We start from the raw sequence: 19,473 nt of genomic DNA on the forward strand, positions 1-19,473 counted from the left end.
TTTTTTTTGTAGTGAAATCTACGTTGAAAAATTGCAGTCACTTGTTTAGCAATTGAATTGTTAAATCAGCAATTTAATTTTTGCCGCGTACTTGTAGTCCAGCCAAACTAGGAAAATTAGAGGAAAAAATTCCCATGCAAGCGATTTTTGGCTGAAATTTTCTTCACAAGAAACTAAGATTCCAATTGACTCTTTAGCCCTTACACCCGGTCTATATCTTAGTCGAGAAGCAACGTTTGTACCGTTAGTTTCCTTATGCACACACGTCACGTGATGATGATTTTACGTCAATGATCTGGAAATCTCTCTTTTGAGAATCCACACCAGTTCATTAAAAGATTCATAACATGTCTGGTGAAACTTTGCAATGTGTCAATACAGTTAGACCCTCCCGGCCCACACTCCTATCATCATTTGACCAATTTAACTGAAATTAGCCTAACTACATCGGATCAGTGGTGTCCCAATCATCACATTTTGTTTTAAACAGGAAGCTAAGCAACACTAAAACTCACAGATTTTGTGCCTGTATTCTTCACAATGTTTGAACAAGTCCTCAGAGAGTTTAAATAAAGGCACTAGGCAGTGGGTTATCCGGTAAAAAATTGTGTAATAGAAATTTCTTTACATTAAATTGTAAAATTATTTAAATATTTTCGCAGCACGGTTTTGCAAACGGGAGGGAGTGGAGTTCTTGGGCGGGGACTGGAGGAGCAGGGGGAGGGAGGAACCCCGAGGGTTGCGTTCCTTGGATGTATGGTTGGGCAGCCCCCGGAGGGGTCGGGCTCCGGGCTCCTTCGCTGCCAAGGGGGCAGCGGCAGCAGCCCCTTAGGTTGGGCTACTTGGATGCCAAGTGTGGCAAACCCGTAGGTTTTCTTCCGAAAAAACACGTATCAGGTTGTTAAAATTCGTACTCTGTAGTCTGGGGCAATGATTTGCCTTCAATGAGCCGGCTATGCAAAATGACTGTCTTGACGCACGATTAGTGGTATCTGAATTTTGCATTGAGATTACGCAGTGGGTTGAAGGCGCTCTTTTATATCCTATCTGAGTGATTTTGTAGAATGATGTCGACCAAAAATGTTCGGAATTTTGGAGTCCTCAATTGAGCCTCAATTTTGAAAAATGCTGATGAACATTATTTGACGTTGTATGATTTTCTTTTTGTCGATTTTTAAGAGAGAGAGTCCAAACGCTTGGTTAGATTGTGGTTTTTAAGTCCTCTTGCTTTGGTCATCGTATTCTAACGCAAATTTGAGAGAGTCGCCGCGGTTTACAAGATCGCAACTTACTCAAAAGAGGTTGTGAATTCAAGTAGTTTTGCACGGATAAAATGAGCATTCGACGATGAACTGTGAATAATTAGAATTGAAGAAAAGGCACTTTGTTCACTGGTCAGTTTGAAAGGCGTAGTGCGTGGATGGATTGAGCATGGATGTCCTCCGGGTCTCTACGGGCACCAGATGGCTGTAGGTTTCTAACGGTATATATGCTAAAGTGTTGGGGGGAAAATAGAGAAAAAAGTATTACCTATATAATATTTTGAGGGTCCACGCAGAGACGATATATTCTGGAGACTACGTACTATCTTCTTACCTATGGTTTAAAAGTTACTCAAGGAAGCCATTTCTCTGATTCACTTATTAGTTACTCGTCCTACTGGATCAACTAAAGCTTCTAAACAAATTGTAAGTATAAACTCTATTTTTGATGTTAATGATCAAGAGCAGGTTCAAAACGCTAGTTACGGAAATGCGTATCTCGTGATGAAATATCGCATTTTCCAATGATCCAATTCTTGATCTGGCCGTATGGGATCAAACTAAAGCTTATCCGATTAGGAATTGTAAGCGTGAAACTCTTTTTTCAGTCTTTAAATGATCCAAATCCGCTAACAACACGTTTAATTGCACTAATTGTAAAAATGCGTATCTCCTGATGAAGTGTCGATTCTTAGTGCCAAAAACGCGAATCTCTGCATTCGCCCTGGGGACAAATTTTCGGTTAATTGAAATAATTATTTAGTTTAACAAAAACACTATTTTTTCAATATAGAAATAAGTAACAATTTAATAATTTTAAATACTAAAAACTTTTCAAAACATAGCTTCTAACTATGTAAAAGTAAGGTCACGCTAAAGTTTTGGACTAAATAAAATAAAATTTGGTAGAACCAACCTAAAATTTAGATTTCACTCGAATGAAGAGTTAATAAAACAGAAAACACAAAAGCTTGAATAAAATAGACAAAAAATTCAAAAAGAAACAAGATTAGCTAAATCAAAAATATATAGAACCCACAATTTCCTAAAAGAATTATTAATAAATGACCTGAAATTATCTTAGACATCAGTCGGATTCTTAAAGACCAAGGCCGAATCAACCTTCTTACAGTCTCAATTTATACTATAAAAGAAATTAAAATTAAAAGAGTACCCGAAGGAACTAGATGAGAAAAACACTTGCTATTAAAATTAAATCAACCCAAAAACACAAAAGTCAACCAAAAAGGAAAACCAAAACTAATAGTCCCTCGCTTAGAGCTATCTGCTGCAAACGCTCCAGAGAAGGAGTCAAAAAGTGATCGGAAAAGCTGGTTTTTTACCTGCTTTTGACTGTTTCTCGGCTCAGGGAGCCTCGCCGAGAGTCGGGACTGTGCGGAATCGATTCTACGCCTCCAACTGCGTAGGATGCGACTGAAATCTCGAAATTTTTTTCTCAGTCCCAAATCGAGAAAAATCTACAGGGGTTACATATGGACGAAATTTTTAGCGTCAAAATCAAAAATTCGCCGATCGGGTCGAAACCAAGTACGCTCGCTTGGAATTGACCCGCTAAGTGCGATTGTTCAGTCGGAAAAGCTCCGCGAGTCCCTCGCTTCGAGCTATCCGCTTAAAACGCTCCAGAGAAAAGGGTCAAAAAGTGGTCAGAAAATCTCGTTTTCGACCAGTTTTTGACTGGTTCTCGGCTCGACAAAATCAAAAGTTCCATGCGCGGAATCGATTCTACGCCTCCAGTTACATAGGATGCGACTGAAATCTTGAAATTTTTTTCTCAGGCCCAAATCGAGAAAAATCGACAGGGGTTACACGGACGAAATATTTCGGGTCAAAATCGAAAGTTCGCCGATCGGGCCGAAACCCAAAAACAGGTCAAAAACGAGCATTTCTGACCACTTTTTGACTCTTTCTCTGGAGTGTTTTCAGCAGATATCTCGAAGCGAGGGACTCGCGGAGCTTCCCGGACTCGAAAATCGCACTCAGCGGGTCAATTCCAAGCAAGCTTACTTGGTTCCGACCCGATCGGCGAACTATCGATTTTGACGCTAAAAATTTAGTCCATGAAACCTCTGTCGATTTTTCTCGATTTGGGACTGAAAAAAAAATTTCAAGATTTCTGTCGCATTCTACGTAGTTGGTGGCGGAGAATCGATTCCGCACAGTCCTGGCTCTTTGCGAGGCTTCCCAAGCCGAAAAACAGTCAAAAACCGGTCAAAAACGACCATTTTTGACCACTTTTTGATTCTTGATGGAAAAATTCTTTATGGAAGCTTCAAAATGCGTCCGATTAGTCGTATAAATTCTAAAATTTCTCGGGGGATGCTCCTCGGACCCCCCCCCCCCTCCGTGCTTGGGGCCCGGACCTTAAAACTGGTACGAGGGCCCGAGATGAGATGTGGCGGGCCTGCTTTTAGCCGCTGTGGTAGTGCGAATCAAGGATGGCCAACCACTCAAGTGCCTTTGTGATGTGAGTCTCCGAATGCTCGACCATTAACTGGAAGTATGGTTCAAGTCAGATTGGTTCAAAAGCTCGCACTCATTGATCAGTAGCAGCATTCTTCGAAAAAGGGACACCTGGTGCACACACTCTCACTCAGTCGCAAAAATACAGGCTTCGTCTTGTATTTTATCAACGTTGGTAGTGCGAATTCGTGACAGCAAAACCACTGACCAGAGCTTTGTGACCATGAGCCCCCGAAAGCACTGCTGGAAACTGGGAGTAAGGACTAACATCTGCGCACTTGATTTCCGAATTTAACGATACGAGCTTTAAGCAAACATTCATAAACTTTAATAATTCAATATCGGCGAAAAGCTCAGATTCTCCTTCATTTTTGCACGATACGACATCACATACCTACGCTGAAATTCGAATAGTTGCGTGCTTGATTTCCGCATCAAACGATGCGAGCATAATGCCTGAGTGCCTCAATTCATAAACGTCAGTAATTCGAGACGGGCGAAAAGCAGGGATTTTTCTTCATTTTCGTGTGATACCACATCACATATCTACTCCACGGTTCGGATAGCCACACGCTTGATTTCCGCATACGTATAACGATGATAATGCCCTCGTTCATACACGTCGATTAGTTTTATGAGACATGTGAAAATCCAAGATTTTCCTTCATTTTCGTGTGATACCATAACACATACCTGCTCCTAAGGAAGTTCAGATCTATACATGGGCCGTGGAGGCTGCGGCCTAGCAGGGCGAAAATAAATCCTTGTCAAGAGGTGACAGAACCAGGCCTTTCTGAAGCTTTCGAATCCAAAGCCAAACAAATAAAACACCCGTCAAAGCAAGTTATTTTGATTCAATAAGTTGCTATCTAGCTTTTTTCTTGATATCAACATTCAACGAGCGATTAGTGTACAATTTACCTATGTTGAAAAGTCTTATCACTGTCGGCACTTCATATCCACTTCAATGCCGTGGCACGTGCTTTGCGATGTATCAGTCGATCTGGTATTTAAACCTGTGGCAAAAGATCGATAAACAGGGTGTTTGCAACGAACACTTTAATAATCGATTCTTTACCATATCTTCAAATGGGGAAATATCTATAATCAATCAATCATTCACGCCTCGCCACTGTAAAAATGTTATCTACCGGCTCCGACCGACTGACCCGTTCAGAGTGTTTCGTGATTTTCCCGGCAATAGACGTAACTAAACTTGCAGGGCAGAGTGTCGCCTCTCTGTAGATCGCATCATTTCGTGAACAATCAGATTTGATTTTTGTGCTTTCATCTTTCGTTATTTTTCAATTTGACGAAGAATAATCGACAACTACTTGAAGCGGCTGACGGAGAAAAAAATGGACCAGTGAAAATTTCTATCGAGATAAAGTAAGAAATTAAGCACCAACTCATATGTTTCCTTATTGAAATTTTAAGGACAAGACGGAGAACATATTGCAAGTTTTCGAAATCAATTTTGTCTATTAAAAATTAGAATTTATAATATCGGCCACTCAAAAGTCTCGCCTGACAAAGACAAAAATATGCCTCAGTCAAAATTGCTACTAAAATAATTTTAACGTGCTTTTAATTTCGTATTTATTTCCGTTGAGTTCTGAAATTTTTTCTATAATTTAAGAAGTACCATGCACGAAAGAGGAGAGGGGAGATTTGTGTGAAACCAAATTCTGGCCATTTGCCGCCACCGCCACCGTTCAAAATTTTAATGGCTGATTTCATCTCCTTTGGTATTTTTGTGAGCGGCAAACTTAATTTTACATACTAATTCTTTTAAGAACCACAAACGGTATTTAATTATCATCCCTGAGTTGATTTTTGACATTTTCAATATATTCAACGTATTTCACGAGAAATTCGTATGAGAAAACATGTATTACGGTGCTTCCGTTCTGGCAATATCTAATGACCGCTGTTCAAATGTCCACAGCTGTTTGAATTATTATTTTTAATAGTTGGGCGGGAGCCAGTCTGTTTTACCGACATGTTAATCGAGAGAGGATAGCTGAAATCATTATTTAGTCCACCTATAAACGACTCAAAGCTGTAATATATGTTTCACAACAGTGCGGAAGTATCCGAAAATTAGGATCGAGGACCGAAAAAACAAATCTTTGCGAAGTTGGAGTGATTCAAACGGCCCGAAATGTTAGGTGCAGTAGTAATCTATGTTTTGGCAAGTGCCGTTTTTGAGCTTCGGTCCAGCGCACTGTCACCCGTGGTCAAAATAGCGGACGGGGAAATAGCAGGTGCGGAGGCCCTCTCATGGAATGGACGCCCTTTCTACGCTTTTCAGGGCATACCCTACGCGGCACCACCCATTGGCAAGCTCAGATTCAAGGTATGAACCTTCACAAGTATCAGATAAGGCACACTCAAAAAGAAGTTACCGGCTACATAGACATACTGTCCTTTTCAGGCTCGGAGGCCCAAAGTTCCGGGTACTTGAGTCGTAGCCTCGCCCGCTCCGGGTGCCACGCCCGGAATTTTCGGTCTCTGAGCCCGGAACGCCGATGGTATGTCCGTATAGCCCGTTAGTACGGCTTCCATGGCCGGAATTTTCTTTTCAGTGCAGAATGTTGCCATGCTGAAGAAGATTGCCGTATGAAAATCTGAGAGTTGTCAAATTTCCTCCTATGAAATTTTTAGTTTTGAGGGAAGTTAGGAATATTTTCTCTTGAAATATGTTTAGATAGTTTAGATGTAATTACGGAGAAAACTCTCTGAAAAATTGAATGGAAAATATACACGAGTTTTCTCGAAAATTCGTATTTAATGAAATGAAATTTGGCAACCAACGAAGTTTCATGCGGCATCTTTCCTTAACACGGCAGAGTGGGTCTTGGGGGTTAGGTGGCGATACCAAATCCAACACTGTTAAAAATCGAAGAGTAAAATTCGGTGCCGGAGTATATACTATAGTGCCCCAAAACTCCGAGTCATATCATGAATACGAAGTGAATGCAGCACCGAAAAAGCGTATGACACTCCACGAAAAGAGCAGACTGCGCTCCGTAATAGTGTGAATCATTCCGTAGGGGAATAGATTCAGCTCCGCATTAATTTCACTCGGGGTTTTCCGTTGCTACGTAGACCCTCACAGAATTTCACTCCAAAATGTTTAACAGTGCTAGAGGAGTTGATTTCAGCATTGCTTGGACTGAATTCAAGACGAACTCACCAAGTGCCATTTGGGGGGGGGGGGGGGCACGAGTTGGGAATTGTTTTGAATTAGTAGTCGTAAATTTTCTCCTGTCAACAATGAAAAGTCTGAAAAAAATATATTGAAAGTGAAAATAATCGATTTAATCGTTGTCATTGGCATTGAGACTTATTAATAGAGGATTAAAACTTCAAACCTCTTGAGGGCGGCCCGGCGGCCGTCACCCAAGTACCCCGACTTTTTGACTCCTTCCTCTCCCTTAGTCACCTATATGTCACTCCCCCCCCCCCTCTTTTGCATGGACGGCCCTTAACAATCGCCAGAGCTGTATACTAAGAATAGGTACAAAAAGACGATTTTGGTACTTCAGAATGTAGAGGAAGAAAAGAGCTATTCTGCCTTGCGAAGGAAGAACGCCGTATGAACATTCGAGAGTTGCCAAATTTCCTGCAATAAAATGCTTATTTTTGGAAAAAGATATGAATATTTCTCCTTGACATTTTCAGAGACTTTAGGTGAAATTGCGAACCAAATTGTCTGAAAAATTGGAAGGAAAATGTTCACAAGTCTACCAGGAAATTCGTGTTTTATTGCAGGCAATTTGGCAACGCCTGAATGTTCTTACGGCGTTCTTCCTTACCACGATAGCATTATTAGCGGATCGTCATGTGACGTGGATAAGGATCGAGTAACGCGATTACGTCGTTTTCGTCCAACTGCGGCCCGATAAATTGACGGACAAAGCTGTAGACAAAGGAGACATAGGGAGTATGGAGCGATCCCATCGGTTAAAATAGGCGGTTCCTATAGACTAAGGGGGTAAATGATGGACTAACTAAAGGGTCTCTCGTGGGTTGCCGTTAGTTGGTCTATTCCTTTCCTCCTTTGTCCATTGCAACCATCCGCTTCCTCCAATAGGATCCCTCCTAATCCCTTTTGTCTTCTTTGTCTATACCTTTATCTATCAATTTCAATAATCGGCCCGCTCGCCGGAGATAGCGTGCAGCGGGTATCTCTACCACCGGGGGGATCAGGAAAGCTGAAACGCATTCATTTTTTGAGAATGCAACATGCTCATCTATAGAGCAGGGAATAGTTACATCAAGGCGTTGTCCTCGCAGGGTCGGACTGGCTCGCATCTGAGGGCGTGGACCCTTGGCTGGTCAAAGGAGCGTTATGTGATAAATCCTGGTAGGGCATTCCCTACGTGGAGAGGGGTTCGGAAAATTTTGGAAAATCAGTACAAGTTTACGCTATTTTCAGGTTCAAAGTTTATTGATCGCACGGAGTAAAAATTGCAAAATTGAAAGTAAAGCACAGCATTGAGAGCTCACGGTTCGCGTCATCGCGCCTTCAATTTTTCAGATGCAGCACGGACGTCTATCAAGTACGAATAGTTGTATCTCTGCGCCGTCGTTAACGCGCATCCTTTCCCTCGCTTTATTATCATATTGTGTTTGTTTCCGTTTGTCTTATTCGTAATGGTGCTTCAAGCACTACGTGAGTTGTACAGCCGAAGGTAGGAGAGATGTCTTCAGGACTTTTTTTTAAACTTTTCTTCCGAATCAGAGCGACGCTTCAGTGACAGCATAAAGCAGAGCATTGAGAGCTCTCGCTTCGCGTCAACGCGCCTTCAATTTTTCAGATGCAGCGCGGACGTCCATCAAGTACGAATAGTTGTATCTCTGCGCCGTCGTAAGCATGCATCCTTTCCCTCCCTCTTTTTCCATATTGTGTTTGTTTCCGTTTGTCTTATTCGTAATGGTGCTTCAAACTAGAGCAGAGCATTGCGAGTTCACGACTCACGGCATCGCGTCTTGCATTTTTCATATGCAATGTGGACATTCATCTTGCGCGAATAGTTGTATCTCGTTTACATTTTAAATGTCTCTTACTTTTGAATTTCGAGACAAATTAAGGTTAAGTTTGCCCGAGCTATGATGTGGCGCGGTGCCGGACACGGGAGCTGTCAGCAATAGATTTCGGGTGCACTGCAGATTGCAAAACGACGGGTGGCGCGACTGCGGATTGCACAGGAGTTAGGGCGCTCGTATGATGTAAACAAACTTTGGCCGCGGGATTGAAGAATTGAATCTCTAAATTGAATCGGACATCTGAGGAACTAACGAACAGCTTGTGGCTGTAAAAATTGACGACCTGTAATACAGATGGACAAGATTCTAAAAACTCTCTGACTTTTAGAAAGAGGTGGCGGGGGATTGAAAACAAGTTGATGCTGTACATGCTAAAGTAGGTTTTATATATGAAGCGGAAAATTTATTAAAAAGTAGAAATTTAGAAAATATTGACTCATCAAAAACTAATTAGCAATAAATGTATATACATGAATTATGGTTTGTGTTGTAACGTCACCATCAACTGGTACCCTGGATGTGACCTCAAAATGCCATTATCAAGACGTCATTCAAGGATAACTCCATGACGTCATCAACGAGACTCGTTTCCATCGACGTCATCGACAGGTGCCTCCATGACGTCATGAACGGATGTTTCTATGGCGTCCTTGATGGGTGTCCCGATGACGTGATCGGGGGGGGGGGGGGGATTGCTGGTAGATATAGAATTGTCATTTTCTCAACTTAGGGGGATTAAAATACAAGAGGTGAAAGGTAAGGCCTTGTCTCCACGAGACGTTTTCATAGGATTTGTCCCAAGTTCGAATCGCAGGAATGAAGCTTCTGGGATTTTCCCAGTTACCGTCTCCACGGGACGAGGCTCATATACAGTCCTGCGACTAGTTTGCGCGAGAAGATAAATTAGATAAAGTCGAGTATTTAACCGGGATTAAAATACTAATTGCACTCAATTGACAATTATACACATTATTTTAACGAAACAAACATTAACAATGGAGTAATGAATAAAAATATCGCACAATTCGTTTCACTTCTTCCTCTCCTCTCAGTGGGTCCTAGGGGTACAAGTACCATACTTGGTACTGGGAAAAATATTGATTAACTCAATATTTTTCTCAACTTCGTAAGTGGAATTTAACGCTGGGACAAATCTCGTGAAACGGTCCGTGGGGACAAGGCCTAAAGAAAAAAGTAAAAACATTTAGAGCGAAAAGAATCACTCTCAAAAATGGGCAACCACTGTTTGACCAGTTATTCCGATTAATCAGTCCACTGCCCCTTCTTTTATATCGACACGATTCCCCTTTACCTGCACTTCTCTGTAATATACCGTTAAAAAAAGGGCAGCGTTCGGCCCGCAGTCCGGACAAGAAAACTTCTAAAAGTCAAAGTTCTAAAATGAGCCACACGCTTCGGTAGGTATTGTTCATATATTCTCGCGGAGCGCCCTAACTCTTGTGCAATCCGCAGTCGCGCCACCACCGTCGTTTTGCAATCTGCACCCGAAATCCATTGCTGACAGCTCCCGTGTCCGGCACCGTGATATGGCGTGTCCAAATCAACAGTCATTTGGAAAGGAAGAAATATGTTTAAAGGTCTCTTAAGAGGTCTATAAAGGATGCGTATGTCTAAAAATCGAACCGACCAACGCTTCTAAGGGAGTTACACATAGCGAATGAAGGAGGGGGATGATAAAGCACCTGTATGTCAAGAAGAAGGTGAAATTTTCACAGAAAATTGTTTACGCTTCAGAAAGTAGTTCTTGGACCTCTGTTTACTTCTATCCTTCGTTAAAGTACCTTTCTTTACTCCTAACTCTCTCCTCTTCCGTTTATTTAAGAAATTTTTCTCACATATTCTCGTTCGTAATTTTTCTTCTTCTTATTTTGCTATCTGTAAGAGGGGCGCGTTTTCGGCACGGAAAGAGGGCGTATCTGCCAATGGCAGATTGGCCTTATGGCCAGTCCGAGCCTGTGTCCTCGGGTGTGGCGTGAAACAGCGCTAGAGTCATTCACCAAACTGATGGAATAGGTTCCCCACGTGACTCTCAGTTTGTCAAACTTACCGTTCTGTACTGATTTGTCAGTTATGTTTTTCCGAAAAGACATTGCTGGATTTTTATAACTGATAATTGACGTTTGAACAGGAGCCTCAGCCGGTGAAACCATGGATCGGAGTGTGGAATGCTTCTACGCGTGGATCGAAATGTTACGCCTATGATCACGGGACATATGCCACCGTCGGTGCTGAAGACTGTCTCCACTTGAACGTATACACAACGAAGGTAAAATATTTTTAGAGGGATAGATTTGCTCTATCAATGAGGCAAAAAGCTTTGCATAAATAGTTAAAGCAATTGTTTGTCAATCCTATGGTGTTTCGAGGGGGCGTCTCTTGCCCTATCAAGACGAGTATGCTCCGAAATTTTAGTCAGTGATAGAAAATTTCAGTTCGTGCTTCGTCAATAAAAACGGGGTACACTCGGACAGTTTGAACAACAAAAATCGATTACTTGTATTCTGAGATTCACCCTCGAGAAAATAATGAAATATGGTTTACTTACTGTCTCAAAATTGCCAGTTCAGCGAAACCTATGACTTCGCAGTAAATTAAAAATACTTCTTCCTTATTTCTCTTCTTCTATGCTCTTTTTCACGATTATTATTTTTTTTTTTTTAAGTTTTTAAACTCTGATTCATGTTGACTTTTTGTACGAGTTTTTTTGCCTACAAATTTCAAAGTCGTTTTCCAAAATACTTTTTATTTTTTTTTTAAACGAGCTTTGCCATTGGACGTTCATTATGACTCGATATGCAATACTCAATACTCAGTTTTAACTCACAAACCTTTCTTGACTATCTTGTCTTTGACTCAAACTAGTCCAGGCGCCTAGTAAGTCTACCTGGAATTTTGGGTACACCGCGATTTTTTTGGCTTACTTTATGTTTTTGGGTCGCTGAATCTGAATCTGAAGTTTCCTCCCGCGTATCTGGTGAGCATTTTCCGCCATTTTGAAAAAATGGCCTAAAAAGGCCTTTTTTTGCGGTTTTTTTGATATAGCAGCTACGCATGAGAAAAAGTCCCGGATTTTGTTAATGTTTTGAATAGCTGACATAATTTGGAAGAAAATGGTATATAGATATGCTGGGTTTGCTCAAAAATTGAGGAACCTCGGATCTCGGAACTTTGGAACGCTTCGAAACTTGGCTGACCGCGGCGAGCCGGATCACGCGTTAACGGGTGCGCCGCGAAAACGTGAATGGGCGCGATGTTCACGATGCTGCATCTTCCTCAATTTTTGACCAAACCTAGCATATCTATACACCATTTTCTTCCAAATTATGTCAGCTATTCAAAACATTAACTAAATCCGGGATTTTTTGTCATGCGTAGCCGCTATATCAAAAAAACCGCAAAAAAGGCCTTTTTAGGCCATTTTTTCAAAATGGCGGAAAATTCTCACCAGATACGCGGTAGGAAATTTCAGATTCGGATTCAGCGACCCAAAAAACATAAAGTAAGCCAAAAAAATCGCTGTGTACCCAAAATTCCAGGTAGCCTCATTTTTAGCTACCAAGCGCCTGGACTAAACCTATCAAGGAAACGAAAGTTTTTCATCTATAAGAAAGAGTTCAAACAAGCAAATGGAAAAAGAAGCCATTGGGTGACATAGATTCATAGTAAAAAAGCTGAGGTGAGTAAATTATATTCACAGAAGCTGAGTTTTACTTATTCACACATCTTCATCAACTGATTTCAGCTACCGGCATCGAATACAAATCCATCCTTGGACGTAATTGTGTTCATTCATGGAGGTGCCTTCATGTTCGGTTCATCAAATATTTACGGTCCGGCCTATCTTCTTGATTCGGACGCCGACGATATAGTCTTCATTACGCTGAATTACCGACTTGGGCCTTTAGGTAAGCTTGATTATCCCTGGAGCCGATCATTTTGTCTGAGATGCCGTATATTTTATGAATTTCAATGAAAAACTTCTAATAATTTGAAACTATAACACTACCCACACTGAAAAAAAAGTTCTATCGTAAAAGACGAATGTTCAGTACTTTTACATTGGTTGAACTATTCGGTCCACCCGAGCAGTTCGTAGGATCGAACATTCGGTTCGTCAGATCGAACTTCTTTCTTCGGTTCGGTCCAATCGAAGAGTTTCATCTCACGAACCGAAGTTTTCCTTTGACAAACCGGAAAGTTCGATCGATATGGAACAGTGGTGTGGCGTGAATTGCGACGTATCGATTGTTATGTCATTTAAACCTATGGTGAAGAATCGATTATTAAGGTGTTCTCTGCGAACACCCTGTTTATCGATCCTCTTCCATAGGTTTAAATGGCATAACAATCGATATATCGCTATTCACGCCACGCCACTGATATGGAACACCGAGTGTGTCGCGTTAGGGGTTGGGACTGAGTGTTAAACGGACTGAAAACGTCTAAGAGCCCAACTTTACGCGCACGAAAAATAATAAATTGTGGGAGAGCAGAATTGAGGTAAAGATGAAAATAGATGAATTGAACTTGTTGGAAAACTGGACGCTGTATTCAGGAACTACTAACAAGATAATAATTTGACTTATGACTTGATTGAGCGCAGAGTATGTGGCCGAAGCTTTCGCTGAGGTGGTAGGAATCGAAGTAAGTGAACATTAATCTCTTCAGCCCTTACGAGGCGTGGATGAGCATGAGCAAGAATCGGTCCGCATTGGATCAGCTTGTCGTTACACTGATTAGATTAATTAGATGAATTAGATGGTTGTTCTGATAGGATGTAAAAAGCGGCTTAAGGCCTGAAAATTTGAAAACTGAGATTTTAAGAGAGAGATGGAAGAAATGGGTAAGGAAAGGATGGATGAAAAACTTAGAGCGTTGCAAGGATGCGACAGAGTGTCCGGTTCATAATATGATTGAATTTTTTTTTCGCAGTTTACCTTTTAATTAGACCGTGCGGGCGGAGCGGCACCAACAATTGGACGTCATTTTGCAATAGGGAACTAAAATTTTTGACCCATCCGTAAAAGCACCTATCTGCATAGAGAAACTGAAGGCACTTACGTTGTTTCTAAAATGAGCCCAAAATTGTAGTCCCATATTGAAAAATGTCGTTGAAAATAGCAGTGCAACTTTAAAATACTCTGAACGCCACCATAGGCCGCCTTTTCCAACAATGATAAAAATATTTGTGTTCTTGTTTTACTTCTGGTTAATATAGGAAGTGACACACAAATAAAGACCAATTTTGTGTTGATTGTGGTACAGTTTTCACTTATAATGTAGAGCGGAAAACAGTGGAGAGACTGGGAAAATTGCGACGTCCGATTGCGACGTCCGATTGCGACGTCCGATTGCGACGTTCGATTGCGACGTTGATATTTACCACTCGTCTTTCATAACATTCCTTCGAGAAATTGCCATTTTTTCTTGTCAACCAAATGCTACAGTTATTTTGTGTTTCTTTCTCTGTATTAATGAAACTTTTGTGTTGAAATGTCTCTCTGTGCACTATTTGAATCTGAATCTATGGTAAAAGTCACAAAACACGTACCCAAGTAGTATTTCTAAACGGAAAAATCGCTATATGTTGCGATTTGGCGATAAAATCGCCAGGATCATCAACATCTGAGCGATTATCTTTGATCTTATCGGAATAAAATCGCGATTTTATCGCCCGGCAATTCATCGCGATATTTTCGAGATAAAACTCGCGATAAATGGCGATTTAATCTCGACTTTATCGACGAAAATTGATCGCGATTTGATCGAACCAAAAATTGCGATGTGTAGCGAATAGCGATTTAATCGCCATATATCGCAATTTTTCATGCGATAATACCTCGATATATTGCAACCGATATAATCGCGATAACCAACCGATAAAATCGCTATTTATCGCGATCACTGCTACTTGGGTATCTCGTTAAAAATTTTTTGTCACACCTCATTCTTTCACGAGGAAAGCAACAAACATTGCATATGCTGGAATTTTTACAGATTAGTTCCCTTTTCGGGAGGACAATGGGCCTGTTGCATGCAAGAGATACAGCCGCGCGAATAGACTCTTTAGAGGTTAAATGACACGAAAATTACGATGGTCACATTAAAAAAGTCTGAAATACACTCCTTACTGCGCAATTTGCGTTGTTAGGAGCACGCTTTTTCAAATTTCCCGCGTCGGGGGGCAGTTTTCTTACGGAGACAATTAACGGCAACTCGCGGCTATTTCCGGTCAACTAAAACTGACAGCATAACCTAAAAATCGGAGCTCGTGATATCGTGAAATGAAATGTAGAAGGATTGCGTTGGATATTTAAAAGTTGATCGATTTGGTGACCGCATAAAGCGTATATGGACCACTATAAGAGATCACGTTGGGTTTGTGAACAAACTGAAGGAAAAAATAACAACAACAACAACGACTCGGCATCTTCCGGAAATCACCGAGCCCGCCGTTAGCTCGTTTCCGGTGATTAGAAAACTGCCCCCAGACGCGGGAAATTTGAAAAAGCGCGTTCCTAACAACGCAAATTGCGCAGTAAGGAGTGTATTTCAGACTTTTATAATGTGACCATCGTAATTTTCGTGTCATTTAACCTCTATAAAGTCTATTCGCGCGGCTGTATCTCTTGCATGCAACAGGCCCATTCTGTGAAAATCTCGGACAAAAAAGTTCATTAGTTTTAAAAGAAGGAAATTGAAATGTTAGCAGGGATTTTTGAACGTCGCTCAGTGAAGCGAGTAATTGGGAGAAGTCAGACGTGCATGATGTGAAACTTTAAAAGCTTATTCTTTCGTTGATATTGCGGAACGTAGAGGTTCAAACATGGTTTCGTTGGTTTCTAACTAACCGATCTTCAAAAAGCACACCTTAAAATTTAGAATATGACCAAACAAATAGGTATCAAAAGTTTGCAATTCTAGCCAAAAGTTCCAGTCCAACCTCTTATCCTAAGCTTATTCCTTCGTTAACATTACGGAACGCAGAGGATCAAAAATGGTTTCATTGGCTTCTAATTAACTGATCTTCAAAAAGCACCCCTTGAAATTTCGATTACGGCGAAACAAACAGGCATCAAAATTTTGCAATTTTAGTCCAAAATTCCAGTCCAACCTCTTATTCTAAGCTTATTCCTTCGTTAACATCATGGAACGCAGAGGATCTACAATGGTTTCATTGGTTTTTAATTAACTGATCTTCAAAAAGCACACCCGAAGATTTAGAATATGCCTAAACAAATAGGTATCAAAATTTTGCAATTTTAGTCAAAAGTTCCAGTCCAACCTCTTATCCTAAGCTTATTCCTTCGTTGACATTGCGGAGCGTAGAGGTTCAAAAATATTTTCATTGAATTCTAACGAACCGATCTTCAAAAAGCACCCCTTTTTAGAATATGACCGAACAAATAAGTTTCAAAATTTTGCAATTTTAGTCAAAAATTCCAGTCTAACCTGTCTCACTGACCCCTTGCACTGTGTGTTGCAATCGAGGCACGTACGTATTTTGCGACTTTTGCCTTCAAAAATGCCTCCCTGTGTAATGATTTTTTCATTCGCAAATTCGTCTATATTTTTGTCATAATTTTAATTTTTGAGGCAAAAAATACTCTCAAAGAGTTGCACAGTCTTAGCAACGTGACGTTTCGAATGCTGAGCATTATTCCCTTTATCCATCTGCTGAATTGTAATAATCTGAATCAACACACGCTTACTCATAAGGCTAAGCGGCGACTTTAACGCGGAACAGAAAAGTAAGAGATCCTCCACTGCAAGAGAATTTCTCTTCCTATTCCATTCTTACGAGGCAAAGTAGTATTGTAGCAACTTTACTACCATATTGATAAAGAAGGAGCAATATTGCGCTTGAAATTGTTGACCGAAAGTTACTTTTTGTATCAGTATGCGATATGTTAGAAAAAGTTAATCGCAGGTAAAAGTTCAATTCATTTGTAGTTCTTTGTAATTTGGAATATTGCAGGGTAATGTTACTGGTAATATTGTTGACACTGCTCCCACGATTATTAACGCAAAACGTTTGCCAGTAATACAAATATTACGAATATTTTGCAAACCTTATCACCGCTATCATCGTAGGACTTTAAGTTGTATGCGTAGCATATTAAGAATTAACTCTTCTCGTGGTGTTTTACTGGCAAATATCAAAAAAAAAAAAAAAAAAAAAAAAAAAAAGGAAAGAAATTGCTACCAAATTTCCTGCATGGCAATATTGCAATTGGACGTGTTTGAACGGAAATAAAGTCAACATACCATTGCAACTTGGTAATAGTGCTACTGATTTTATTGACCGATGTGACAACATTGCGCTTCTCACCAAGATTTAGACGTATTCTTATGCCGCAGAATTACGCTGAATTTAGCAGCTGAATGTGGAAGTCAACAGTCATCGCCCAACGGCTGAAATTTAGCAAATTCGAGTAATTTTCATACATATGTATTAAATCTACTCGAATAGTTCAGACAATTCCAACATTAGTCCGATGGTTGCGTTGAATTTTGCCGTTGAATTGTTGAATTTTGCGCGTCACGCGCAAAATTCAGGCATCGGGCCGATGACTTCCACATTCAAGCCACATTCAGCGTGTGATTGCGGCATCAGTTGAATTTTCGCCACTGAATTTGGTTGAAATTTTTTACTTACGTCAACCTCCGTTACAACAAAAGGAAATTCCCTATGGGCGACGGTGCGCTTAATTTGGTTTTCGTGCTGGCAGCAGTGACAACCACATCCTAAATTCTCGACTCCTAAGTGGGTTGAAAAGTGGCTGGATGCAAACGTCGGCGAAAAACCGAGCAACTGAATTTATTTATGACTTCAGCATAACATTTTCGTCCATTGGTTTGCAAACTCTACCAATCTGGTTGAAAAATTCGATCAAATCCACTCGCTAGGGATGGTAGAATGTTTAGATATTCGAATATTCGATACTCGAATTATTGGCACCGAGATAATCGCATCAAATTCGAATATTCGCTTCCAAAGTATTCGAAACCGGAAATTCGAATATTCGAATAATCGCATTCCAAAGTGTCAAAAGTGTCATTTTATCTCTCACGGTTCGTAAAAAATCAAAAATAGATGCAATAATCGGAAATATTCGAATATTCGCTTCCGAACTATTCGCAATCGCATGATTCGAACTCTCAAATAATCGCAATAATCGCATTCGAAAAGTTTCGAATATTCAAATACTCGCATTCTAATTCGATATTCGTCCATCCCTACACTCGCAAAAATTCGCTTCTTTGGATCTTGAAAAATATTTAAAAAGCGAAGAATAAAGAGCTCTGTCTCATAATTTTCATAAATAAAAACCCGTCTTTTTTTCTTCTTTTTTTTCTTTTAGGTTTTCTATCAACGGGGGATGATGTGGTTTCTGGAAACAACGGTCTTAAAGATCAGGTCAGTCTCAATCTATTTTTTAATAGTATTGGCAATGATTTAGGTTGGATTCATAAAAAATAACCGGATTTTTTTATGACCAGGGGTCTCTTGTAAATCATCTGCCAGAATTATTCTCCATAATGAAAGTCAAGGTGAATTCATGCGGCCTTCATGTTTATCTCAACATGAGAGGGACCAATTTTCACTTGATGTCTTCCATGGGTTTCCTTAAATCCTCCTATTCAGTGGAGGAACTCGGTCTCAGAATAAAGACTGAACAATTCGCGGTAATCCCTCAGAATGAATTTTTTACTTCCTTCATCAAGACGCACAAATTTAAATCCCTCTGCTTATCAAAATTTTAATAAGCAGCTTGAGGATGAGGACCGAATTGTGAAAGTAATGACTGAATACTTCACAGGTGGCAGCATTGAAATGGATCCAAAAGAATGTGGCTGCATTTGGTGGAAACCCACAGAGTGTAACAATAATTGGAAATTCAGCCGGTGGCGCCAGCGTGCAATATCATTTTCTTTCACCGCTGTCAGACGGTAAGTGGTACTTGGGTTTAAGTGGTTATCAATTATGAAAGCAAATAAAACGATTCGGGAATGACTTAAAAGTACTGATCTCAATTAGCATTTCATGACAGTGTGGACAAGAGGAAGAGGAAACCCGAATATGTAATGCAATTTTCACAAAGATCCCAAAGGTTAGTTTTCTTTTCGGAGAAGAGTTTTTAAGATAATTTTAGAATCACCAACAATTTACCGGCTTGGCTCAAGCATAGTAAATTGAGCGGCTCAAGTCTTTTAAAACGAAATTCGCCGTTTATTTTATGCATGCATCAAATGGAATCAATAGGTGGAAAAAAAACACGTACAGAAGATTCAATTTAATTAAACAATTTTTTAGTGAATTTTCAAATTTCATCGCTTTACTTTCGACAAATTATGATCAAAGGATACCCCAAACGTCACAGATTTTGAAGTTCTTACTTCTGAACTTTAGCATAAACCTTTTTTTGTAACTTGTTTTCCATTCATAATCGCTCCTTTTTTTGGCTTTTTCACGGATAAAATCGAATTTTTGTCGAGTTTTCTGGAAATATTTCTCTGCTTTAAGCAACTTGTCCGCGACAAGAGTCGCGAATTTATCTTAATTGGATTTTTTGTTTGTTTGTTTGTTTGATTGAGCGTGACGGTGTGTAAGAACCGAAGGAATTTTCGACTCAGCGGGATTTCATACTTT

At 40.3% G+C, this 19,473-nt stretch overlaps 1 protein-coding gene across 5 annotated transcripts in view; it reads left to right on the forward strand.

The window, feature by feature from the left end:
• Positions 1-4,918: 4,918 nt before the first annotated feature.
• Positions 4,919-19,473, forward strand: part of LOC109039844 (esterase E4) — a 72,282-nt gene continuing 57,727 nt past the window's right edge. The window contains exons 1-6 of one of the 5 annotated variants that reach the window (XM_019055519.2): positions 4,919-5,132; positions 5,692-6,102; positions 10,948-11,085; positions 12,562-12,724; positions 18,185-18,240; positions 18,644-18,773. In XM_019055519.2, the coding sequence (XP_018911064.2) occupies positions 5,908-6,102; positions 10,948-11,085; positions 12,562-12,724; positions 18,185-18,240; positions 18,644-18,773 (682 nt within the window). In that variant the 5' untranslated portion in view covers positions 4,919-5,132; positions 5,692-5,907. The remainder of the gene's footprint in view (positions 5,133-5,691; positions 6,103-10,947; positions 11,086-12,561; positions 12,725-18,184; positions 18,241-18,643; positions 18,774-19,473) is intronic. The other 4 variants (XM_019055520.2, XM_019055521.2, XM_072300910.1 and 1 more) reach the window with 4 other exon arrangements.

Source organism: Bemisia tabaci, chromosome 5 (assembly GCF_918797505.1).
Source record: "Bemisia tabaci chromosome 5, PGI_BMITA_v3".
Taxonomy (NCBI): domain Eukaryota; kingdom Metazoa; phylum Arthropoda; class Insecta; order Hemiptera; family Aleyrodidae; genus Bemisia; species Bemisia tabaci.